The following is a 10,997-nucleotide window of genomic DNA, read 5'->3' on the forward strand; positions in this document are numbered from 1 at the left end:
ACCCAGTTCCTTTTCCTTTATCTAAAGTCAATTCTGACGTTCTCAGCTATGCGCACCATCCATATCGATGCCCAGAAGTCACTTGGGTGCCTAGGATTGTAGGTACGAGGTACACTGTCTAAGACAATGCACGAGGCCGTAAAGGATTTCAGGGATCGGCCCCCCCAGGCGGAGGGATTTCAGGAAGATGATCCCAGGATCGTCTGCATAGCGCTTGTTAGCCTGTATCATGTTTGTTTTGGGGAAAGCCTGAAGCAAAAGAGGTGCACGAGTACCTATGTACAAGACGACCATGTTACACGAGCCTTAGTAGCCACGTGGTCCTGGTAACAATTGTTGGGGGGAAAGAAAGAAAAGAACAGTCCAAAAGGGCCAACAAACCTGACCTACCCAGATCCATGCACGTAGCCTTCGCCTAAAAGGGGGGCTTTGTTGACCGCTTGACCATTTGTTTCCTGTCTTCAAGTCTTGAGGCGTTGATTGTAACATGCTGAAAGGAGACAAGTCATTGCCTACACAGTTCCTACCGTAGTCACTGACCTTGGGCGTTTCTTTTTTTTTCCTTTTTTTTTTGGTATCAGCACCACTGGGACAATTGTACAGAACAATCTAGACCCCAAGATGCCCAACAGCAGGCTACCAAGATAGAAGAGGTAGCAGGGTGTAGGGGCTGACAAAGCCTCCTGCAGACCTTGTTCTTCTGTGCAACATGCCTCGTAAAACCCGATGATTCTTGTTGCACCTCCCTTTCGAAATCGGGGTAAGATGGTGCGCTCTGGGATATGCATGCAGTCACAATTGCATGGGGCTGCAGCATAGTGCAGGCGGTAGGGTTGATTTGGACATCTCGCGTAGCTTTCCCACGTTACACGGCGATTTCTGTTTCCGATAGACATCGTTGGACAACCAACACAAACCTCAAACCGCCGGTGACGAGGCGGACCACAGAGCATGTTCCCTTTTCATCTCGCGTTAGCACCGTGGTCCGCACAGGGCAGGCTAATGGAACCATGCACCGCACGCGATCGCAGATTTCAATCACATTGCGTGGTGGAGCTGCTGACAGGGAGAGAGACAGACAAGGACAGGGAGTAGTCAATTCCGTGTGCGCGATGCTAGGCGTCTGTATGAGGAAGGTCACCACTCGGAAGCTGCATGGGAAATGATGAGGATGTCACTGATGATGATCAAACGGCTCCATGGGCCCATGTGCAACACGATCGACACCGCGTGGCTGACGAGGGCCAGGATTGTGACGATAACTAGAAGTTTTGATTGGGTGACCTCCCGAATGACGCCGCTGCTTCGGAACCAACAGGGGGGGGCATCTGCCCACTTATATTCGCCAAGTAAAGTGGACATGGGGGGATGGCCAGGAGAGATCAAAGATGCAGCTCTCGCACAAAAGCAGGGCAAGCAGCATGTCCCGGGTATTGGTTGCTCCGCGTTTGTTGCTCTTGTTGGGCAACCATATAGCTTGGGGACCATAGCCCTCAGATGCCGCATTGCGTGAGAGTTATGACATTCGGTGTCAATCCTGAGAACAAATACTAGGGATGTTTTGCTGGAGGTCGAGTCTCTTTCTGTCATGGCGCAGATCTGTCCAGTTGGCAACGCGACGCAGGGATACCAGGGCAAGCTCTTAGTGTGTGTAGAGACACCATCCGTTTCTTCATTGGCAGTGCAGGACCAGGTCATCAATAAGCGAGACTGTCCAAGGCGAGCACGGGTGAGCCACTAGAGTGACTTGATGTGCATAATCTCCGATTGAAGCTCATTGGACTGGGCGATGAGGACTCTTTAAGCGAATACCTAGGGGCTTGATGTTGTATGCTTTCCACATGGTCCACGTTGACAATCCCAGCTCTTTAGCATTTTCATTCATCTCTTCTCCAGTCGTCACGAGCCCAACGGCGACTGGGGTGCCTTACGATTTTAGTACAGGAGGTGGGAAGGCAGGAAGTGTGTGGAGTATTCATGAAAGTTTTTTTGTCTTTCGGTAAATACTGGTACTTGTATGAGGTATTCGGAGGGTCGATCGTGTAACCTGGTGTACGGAGTCCAAGTTGTCTGTGCGTACAAGGTAGTTCTGTAAAAGGAAACACTCCTGCAAGGTAATGCGTGCGAGAGAACAATGATTGGTGTTGGCTTGTACTGTATGCTAAGGGGGGACAGATGGTCGGGGTTACCTCTGGCTAACAAAGTCCCGCGTGGCCCTCGTGGCCTTTGCTGCATGGTTTCATAGTTGCCACTTTCTCATTTCCCATAACAGGAGCGGGCGTCAGAGAAAGATGGTGACGGTTCGGTTCGATCAGGGCAGCCTTGCAAGCAGCTGTACGGAGTACTCGACTCATGTCGCAACCCTGCGAGCAATGTGGCAGACAGGGTTCACCCAAGGGTGCACGAGGCAACCGTTATCTAATCGCATCGAGGTAACACAAGACCAAAGAGGCTTCGTCGCCCCTTGGCAGGCTTAGGTGCCAGGGCTTAGCCTAGCTCAGGCTAGCCTGGGCCTCTGAGGGCCTTCCAACGCGCATGCCCATGCTCAAGCCCTTGGCCATCAACCACCAGGCAGGAAGCCCTCCCTGGTCCCTGGAAAAGGCACCTCCACTCGTTAGCTCGAGACTAAAGGTTTGCCGCTTGATCGTCTGATCGATTTTGATCGTGGTTCGGCACCCACCATCCCCCAAGGGGCCTCAGCCTGGGGCGTTGGAACCCGTGAACCCGGGAGATCTCTGGAAGCAGTTGGTTTCCAGGTTTGTTGTCCTCCTGTGTCCACTGCCGAGAACCTCGAGCCGTTCAAGGAAAGCCCAACATGACCCTAAAAGTCAGCCCTCCGTTTTCCTGTTGGGCAGCCCTCCTCGCTTAACGAACAAACAAGATACGGAGTACATTTGCCGCATTGGCGACAGTCATTGGCCCTTCCTGTCCCAGCACAACAATCACTTACAGGACAATGGTCTCTATACATTGCACAACTGATAATTGTGGATGAGATCCAACACGCTTTCTCAGCGATGGGTCTTTGGGAAGTTTGCTAAAGAAAGCCACCCTTCGCGCCTTCCCACTCTTTCTTCCCCCTCTTCTGATTCCTTCGGCGCCGTTCCGAATTGGCCTCGAATGCTGCCTCATCAGGTTCCCTCCCCCCCTCCCCCCTCCCCAAAATAAATGCCTGCGCCAGCGTATTACATTCACAACCCCGGCATCGTTGATCATCCCCCGGGCAGTTGCACAAGTCGGTTGCTTTGGTGAAGTCGATTCACGCCTTGCCGTTTTTCCCTTTGGATCGAGCCTCTCTCGACTCGTACAGTACCACCATACCCAACCCGAACCAGAACCTCTTGTTTCCCCCAAATCCACTGCCGAGAACTGTACGTATGCCTCTTCCTCAAGAGACTGAGCTGACTCTTCTCGCTAGTCACTCTCCTTCCCTTGCAGGACTGTCCTTTTTCACCCTTAGCTCACCAAGCCGGCCTCCCCCAGGTGCGCCAGTGACGCCACCTCAGCCGTTCTTGGGCCAGGTTGGGCCTTTTTCGGGAGTTTACCACGCACGCACCACCCACACGAGGAGGCCCAGCAACCCACAGCCATACAGGTGACGGCCATCGTCCTCCATGCGCCCTCCGAGTCCGGAAACGGTCAGCAGTCGCCATGGTATGACGGGGACCTGGTCTTGACGGGCCCAAATTACCCACTCCCCAGGCCTGTCGCCGCTCATCCATCCCACCCCTACACCTACCGTGGCTTTAAACTTACTTCTCGCCCACTTTTGATCTTCACCCAAGCCCGCACATCGCACGCCTTCGAGTTACCAAACCAGGCACCGGTGCTAGGTGGGCACTGGACAAGATATCCCTTCAGGCCACGGCCTTAGACCAGTGGAGTGGGATAGCCCGTGGCCAGCCGACCCTCCCAATCACTCTCTCTGGAACCACCGAACGAAAAATACAATCAAGCCCACCCTCCCCCCGAGTCCTTGTTCTCGACGATCTTCACCTCTCGTACCCCTCGGCTCCGGAAGCGCCCTCCTCCTCGTTATTTGTGGCCCTCTCTCCAAGAGCTGCCCATTCTCTCTGGCTCTGTCGCTTGCCCTAGCATCCCTTTCTACAACACAAGCGAGCCGTTCGTCGATTTGTGTGAAGAACGATCCAGTCCTCTGAGAAAAACCACCTGGGCTGTTTGCTTCAGCTCCCACTGCAACGTCACCACCCTGGATTCCCACCAACCGATTCCCGATCCTTCACCATCCAATATCTCTCTTCCTCCGTCTCTTGTAACCATCCCCGCCAGTAGACACATTTATCTCTGCTCTCACCATAGTCCCCTCCTTCCAGTACCAGACAGGCGAGGATTTGTAGATCCCAATCCTATCTCGATCTTCTGTGGACGAAGGCCCCCCCGTTCCCACCACCCTTTCGACTCTTTGATCCGAGCAGGGCAAAGCCTACACAGACTTCGCTTCTTCCCTGTCATTCAGTTCTTCTTCCAGAAAGTCTGAAAGAGTAGCCGTGGATCGTTGTTGTCGTCCACCAGTGTCACAGGCCCTGCCGGCATTGCACACTTTTCTCAACGAGTCGGACTGGGGATTTCAACCACAACAAGTTTGCCATAGGCAATTTTGTCAACATCTTGCCGGTGCTATGGCATTGGCATTACTTCCACCTTACCACTCGAACTACCCTCTACAACATCCTCTACCCTCGCCAACAGTACTGCTGGCTTCAGCGGCAATGGAGCAGGCCAATAAGTTCAGGCCATCGCTACCTTCAATTTCCAGTCTCATCGAGGCAGTTACGGAGCAGTCTGAAAAAGGTAGGCGATGTCATCGTCTGATCGCACCCCGTAATGGAAGAGTCATGCTCTAACTGCCACCAGGAAACACATCTTCTCCAACATTCGGGGCTCCGCGAAGGATATCTGGAGGTTCACATGGACAGGGAATCAGCCCGGAAAGACCACAACTATCAGGAAGCCCCCGAAGTCTTCCCCCACCGACACCAGAATTACCGCCGCCGTCGAGATTCGACTTGCCCCGACCCTCTCCCATCAACACTTCGCCGAGCTCGGGCCCCAACCGAAGCAGTTATCATCAAAGCACGAATCCTGAGTTGTACGCTCAACGGCCATCAGCTTGTCCCCCGGTGACGGAAGCAGCCACGACATATCCTTCGTCAACTGACTCGAGAGCATGGCCACCTTCGCATCTTCCAAGGCTTGCCGCGGACGCTGTGCAGTCAGACCAGCCGCCCAAAGCTCTAGCAGTGCCTTCAATCGAGGCACGTCCAGCAGAGGTACCAGCATACAATGGACTTTCTCAGCAACGGCCTCTGCCTACAGATTTCCCGGGCCCCATTCCTAACATTGGGGTGGCAACCATCGACCATACAGCGGGGCCACCGTGGCAGCTTCCTCAGTACTATCCCCCCGTCCACAACTCATACCCTCACAGCCACGAGCGCTACATATGCCCGACTTGCCACAAACCCTTCTCCAGGCCGAGTTCATTAAAGATTCACACTTACTCGCATACGGGAGAGAAACCTTATAGGTGCAAGTACGAGGGCTGTGGGAAATATTTCAGTGTCAGAAGTAACATGAAACGACACGAAAAGGGATGTCATGGGGGTGAAACAGCTGCAGCGCGAGGTTCCTTTCCCCGAACGAGCTACTGAACCTCACCCTACTAGCAATTTTGCCTTGTCATCTATCTTTCAACCCAGAAGAAAGTCCACCCTTACGACAGACCAGCGCGCTCGTCTTAGCTTCTCCTGCATCCGCGGAATTTTTCTGTGGGAGGCAATAAAATTCTAGAGGAGACCGTGCGACTTTATCTGCAATTTCCACTGGCCAAAAGTTGGTCGACAGCATTCCCCAGGCTTCTCAACAACATGATCGCATGGGTCTCTCCAAGTGTTTTATGTTCGCTTCATGGGGCAGCCACGACAGCAGCAAACTGCTCTTCCGCCTCCTCTTTTGCTGCATTCACCTGGCATCTCATGTGTGTGTGTTTATTTTTTTTTAAAGTCTTCTGCGTTCAAGCGATGGGTCTTAGGAAAGGTGGGAAAGGGTCAACACGGACGTGCTTGAGAAATGAAGCATGTTAGCATGGTTGGGATCGGGGATTAGCATTTGGAAACACAAAAACCAGACCTGTTCACAGAGAGACAGCATCTTCTCCTAGCCTCGTGCATTCATGCTCAGAGTAACCGAGAGGTCCTAACCACAACCTCTGTCTTATCACACATATCTTGATAGCGACATCACGGAGAGGTTCAAAGGCATCCCGATCTCAGGCTGGTACAGAGAACACCCAGTCTTGGAGAAAAGGCTTGGGCCAGCAGAAGCATAGATGATGGAACCTATGCTCATGTACATTATTCGCGCGGGCACATATGAACCCGTGGCCATGACTTGGTGACTGAAGGATAGCAATTAAAACCTGTACAATACCAGATAATTGACAACAAGTCTGAGGACATCCTCACACCCTTGATCCTCATACCTCGTCTACGACACAATGTTCCTGTATGCGCAGTCGCAGTCGCAGTCTCCAGATCGTCACCCAAAAGATGGACCAGCATTGCCCAGGCTCTCCTGACCAGATACTTTCCGTCGCGTTCCAAAGTGCTGGGTCCTCGTATCGCACAAGACCTGACGCTATTGAAAGTGCCACGACATGTTCTAGCTGCATGCCGGAATCGAACGTCCCGCCAATCGATACAGGAACGAACATGGCAGGAGTGGGACAAAGCAGGCGAGATGTTCTAGACCGCTCTTCTCTCTTTTCGCAGATTGTTAAAGACCGCCGCATCTTTTTGTGGTCCGTTTCCCCATTTTACCAGCGCCCCAAGCCGGCAACATGCTATGCGAACATCCACACAATTCTTGTTATAGAGGTCAATTGGCAGCGATAGGTGGGCGTGGAGTCTTTAGACTCTAAGCGACGTTTTGGGGGCGGACGTAGAGTCCACGTGGGTTTCCGATAGTTGATGAATTAGTGCACAAGCCACATTCGCGGCGTCGCCGAACAGCCACGTGGTGGAAGACAAAAGTCTGAAAAGCCTTAGCTGCGATGGTGGCCAGGCCAGGCCCGCCGAGTCAGCGAGGTCAGCGAGTCAGCGAGTCAGCAATTGTCGCAACTTGCCGTCACCTCAGCTCGCTACCGAACAAGCGAGATCCCAAGCTCCAAGCTCTGACCACCCCCCAAAAGGTTGTTCTCACACCACCTTTGGCGCAATTGCTCTGGGTTGCGTCCAGCGTACAAAGTACTGTTAGGCTGCTTGTGTGTCCCCGAGTTTCGACGGAGCTAAAGTCGTGCATGGCGCAAGGGATCGCTCTTTCGCAAACCTTGCTGGCCACCGGGGATAATCTTGGGTCGCGATTCTGGTTTTTTTTTTCCCCCTCGGATCTGGACCGAGTTCGGACGACGGAGCTCCTCGCGTGGACTTTGCCGGCAAGTTCATCAACTCGCCGTCCCGCATGCCGCATTGGGTGAAAAGAACGATGCATTGCACAGCACCGTTGACTCTGCACCGAGAAGTCATCCCTTGCGTCAGACGTTCGAGAACCTCGCGGCCCACCAAACTATCCGCCGTCTTGATGGGCGATGAAGACCATCACCCGGCTGGGTATACACTCTGCGACGGGCGAACCACGGCTCGGATAGGATTGGACTCCCGGTGTAACATTGTGTCGTGCGCCCTGGGTCGTGTTCAGAGAAGCCGCGTGACGTAGGTAGTGTTTGCTTCTCGACGCATGGAGATTGCCGGTTTACAGCTGGAGTTGCAATGTTGCACGAGCCATCCTGCTTTCTCTGGTCAACAGGATACACCACCGCACTGCAGCTTCGAAATGGAATGCGGAATACAGTGGGAGCGACACGCTTCAACCCCAATAGGTCATCCACGAAGAGAGCTATTGCATCTTGTGTCCCAAGTACCGTCAATAACTCTGGCAATAATACAATTCTCCCCCACAGGATATTAGGATGTGATGTTTCTCTTTGCTTTTGTCCGACACTCCATGGGCAGTATCGTCATTCACCCTGCCCCTGGATCTTGACGTCGCGGTCTGGTTGTACGAGCTGGGTATGGTCTCGCTGGCGTTGAATCCTGGTCGATGTGGAAGAGGGCGGAGGGAAGAACAACTATAACACCGTCCGGTGATGCGGTCCATAAGGAGCCCCTTAGACAACAGAGGCACAGTTGTCCTTTCTGCCAGCTGCTGCATGGGGGTTTAAAGGGGGAGCTGGTATCAGGCTTGAAGGACACCATTTCGACAACCCATGTCGTCCGAATGGTTCACGGCAGCTGTTGAAGATCTCAGAGGTCATGGACAAGCGGCATTCAAACCCTGTGAGAACCAGAAACGTGAAAGGGGCAATTCCAATCCCTCATGTTGTGTTTGTTTGCTTGTGGGAGTCAATACAAGATTGCTGCCCGCGCATTGTCGCTCGCGCATTGTTACCGGGTCAGTCTGATGCCCGACCTTTGTCGACAGATGGTTTCCTCGATCAGTAGCATCGCTTGCTATGTGATTCAGAGAACCTCTAGGCGAAATTTCGCGGGCAGTCTTTCACTTTTCCATCAATAAACCTGCATTTCAATTTCTCTCCATCTTGTCTAACCTCACCTTCATCCAACTTCCCCATCACCGATACTTCTCAGGCATCTCTCCAATATCCTCATACAACTGGTACGGCTGTTTTTCCTTCTCAGATTCATTGAGCAGGCTTACTGATCATCCATCTCTCGTGTATCTAGGCGTCCAGCAGATTCCCGATTCCTCAACCCCTTGATTCTTCCTCTCAAGTCGCTACAACTCGAAGAGCATCCTTCATTCATCATGAGTCCAATTGTGGGTAACGAGGCTTTCCTTGCTGCTTGTATCAAGTATGCCAAAGAGAAGGTCACTGTCGACTTCGAAGCGCTTGCCAAAGAACTCAAGATGAGCAAGGGTGGAGCGGCGTAAGTCTTCCATTTTCCTTTGTGTTGTTAGCCTCGAAGATGATGTGGTGGCTTGTCCACTTGCTTCCTATTATCCAACCACGAGTCCACCGTTCATTTGCTGCTGGGGCATGTCTGATCATGGCTACTCCTCTGTCCCCCTCTCTCTTCATCCCCAAAAATCCCAACTTCGGCAAAAGGTTCAATTGGTTTACTGATTCGTTTGCTCTGTAGCAACAAGTTCCGTACTATCATGAAGCAGTTGGAGGAGGATGGTGCGGTGTGGAACAGCATGGACGATCAGGCCGACCCAAAATCTACTTCTGCTACCGGTGTCAAGCGCAAGGCTACTACCAAGAAGGGCCCTCGTTACAACTTGGCGAGAATCGATCCCGTCGGACGTCGCGATGTCAGCAGTGACGAAGCTACGGAACAACCTCCCCCGAAGAAAGCTCGCGGTAAAGCTACCAAGACCAAAGCCCCCAAGCTCGGCGCCGGGGATAAGAATGATGAACAGAAGAAGCCAAAAGGGAAAGGTGTCAAGAAAGTCTCTCCTGCGACTCCAAGCGATGGCTGTTCGGGTGATGACGAAGCGACTCCCATCAAGAAGGAGATCAAGACGGATGTTCCTAATGCGAAGATGATCGAAGCCGTTGGGTCTGTTGCAAAGACTGACACAGTGCCGCCTAAGGACGGTAACTAGCGAGGCAAGGAGACTTTGTGCCATCATGCAGGTGCATCAAATGTTTCTTGGTTCCTTGGTTCCTCGTATTGGTGAACATCAATCGGAATGGAAGATAGTTGCGGTGCTGGCGCATCAGAAAGAACACAGGATAGCCACGACATTGGCATCGGAGAAGAGAGACACTTGGGTGGATCACTCTTCTTCTGAACACCATAGGGCATGTAGCTCGTGATAGCATCCCCAAGAACGAGTTGAGATAGCTTTTCCACTCTCAACTTTTGAGAGAAAGCAGAATGAATTGATCAAATCTCACATTCCCTTGACGTTTCTCTATTGTTTAGGCGTAAATCCCAGTAGAAATGGTTGAGAAGTGAGAAGTTCATGAGCCGGTCCGGGCTCATTTATCCAGAAGGACGTTGTTCCAGGTGCGTTGAGCCATACTGCGACATGCTACGGCATTTTCTATTTAAACCTTTCTTCCACCGTCCAATTTTCTTTTCTTTCCTCTACATCTTGCCGATCTCCAGTTCAACATCCTGTCCACTGTCCTCTGTTCTTCGGACCTTTCCACCATTCCAAGTTCAAATAGCAAACGTCAAACCAAACTTCTTTCTCGCAACAACCTGTAAGTTAGCCCAGGCTGTTGTGCCAACACCTCCATTTCTTCCCTTCAAACTTCCAAACTTACATCGACTGACTGATATCAGAAGATGGCTCCTGCACCCAACTCTGTCGATGACTTCACGTTCATCATGACATGCCTCAAGCATGCAGATGGGAAGCCCAAGATCAACTTTGAGGAGGTCGCAAAGGAGACGGGTGCGAAGGGCGAGAGCGCATGGTAAGTCGCCTTTCTAGTTTCATATTGATGGCTCTTGTTCTATCCCGCAAATATATCTCCCATGCCCGGTATCTATCTGAAGGGGCTGTGGACGCTGATTTGATTTCCGCTTTTTCCTTACAGCTATCATCGACACTGGCAAATCATGAAGAAATGGGGTCTTGCGGGGACTCGTGGAAAGGGCCGTAATCCAGCTTCAGCTGCGTCAACCAAGGCTACAGCATCACGAAAGCGCAAGCCAAAGAATGAGGCTGACAGTGATGGAGGCCCACCCGCCAAGAAGGGCAAATCCCCTCTGAGCAAGAAAGCCATGCAGCCAAAGGTGGAGGAAACCGACTCTGAGGACGAAGAGAGTGAGGAAGAAAAGCATATTGTCGGTGCCAAAGTCGAAGAGGGGCTCGAATAAGTCATTGGAGCAGTGGCCCTCGCAAGGAACCGACAAGGGGACAGTGTACCATTCCTGTCTTCAATCAGGGCTACCATCTCCTCCAAGACAACTTGGAGATGAACTATTCGAGCTGGAGAC

At 52.2% G+C, this 10,997-nt stretch overlaps 3 protein-coding genes across 3 annotated transcripts; all 3 read left to right on the forward strand.

The window, feature by feature from the left end:
- Nucleotides 1–4,640: 4,640 nt before the first annotated feature.
- Nucleotides 4,641–5,672, forward strand: AYO21_07144 (hypothetical protein; the record flags this gene model as incomplete). Its single annotated transcript, XM_022657101.1, has 2 exons — nucleotides 4,641–4,812; nucleotides 4,876–5,672. The coding sequence occupies 2 exons, from the start codon at nucleotides 4,641–4,643 to the stop codon at nucleotides 5,670–5,672; spliced, it is 969 nt and encodes a 322-aa protein (XP_022510590.1).
- A 3,172-nt stretch (nucleotides 5,673–8,844) lies between these two features.
- Nucleotides 8,845–9,648, forward strand: AYO21_07145 (hypothetical protein; the record flags this gene model as incomplete). Its single annotated transcript, XM_022657102.1, has 2 exons — nucleotides 8,845–8,966; nucleotides 9,180–9,648. The coding sequence occupies 2 exons, from the start codon at nucleotides 8,845–8,847 to the stop codon at nucleotides 9,646–9,648; spliced, it is 591 nt and encodes a 196-aa protein (XP_022510591.1).
- Nucleotides 9,649–10,340: 692 nt separating this feature from the next.
- AYO21_07146 (hypothetical protein) lies at nucleotides 10,341–10,877 on the forward strand (the record flags this gene model as incomplete). The annotated part of the gene is made up of 2 exons (XM_022657103.1): nucleotides 10,341–10,471; nucleotides 10,595–10,877. 2 exons carry the CDS (start codon nucleotides 10,341–10,343, stop codon nucleotides 10,875–10,877), a joined length of 414 nt encoding a protein of 137 aa, XP_022510592.1.
- Between the last annotated feature and the right edge of the window lie 120 nt (nucleotides 10,878–10,997).

This window comes from Fonsecaea monophora (genome assembly GCF_001642475.1).
Source record: "Fonsecaea monophora strain CBS 269.37 chromosome Unknown Scaff53, whole genome shotgun sequence".
NCBI lineage: Eukaryota > Fungi > Ascomycota > Eurotiomycetes > Chaetothyriales > Herpotrichiellaceae > Fonsecaea > Fonsecaea monophora.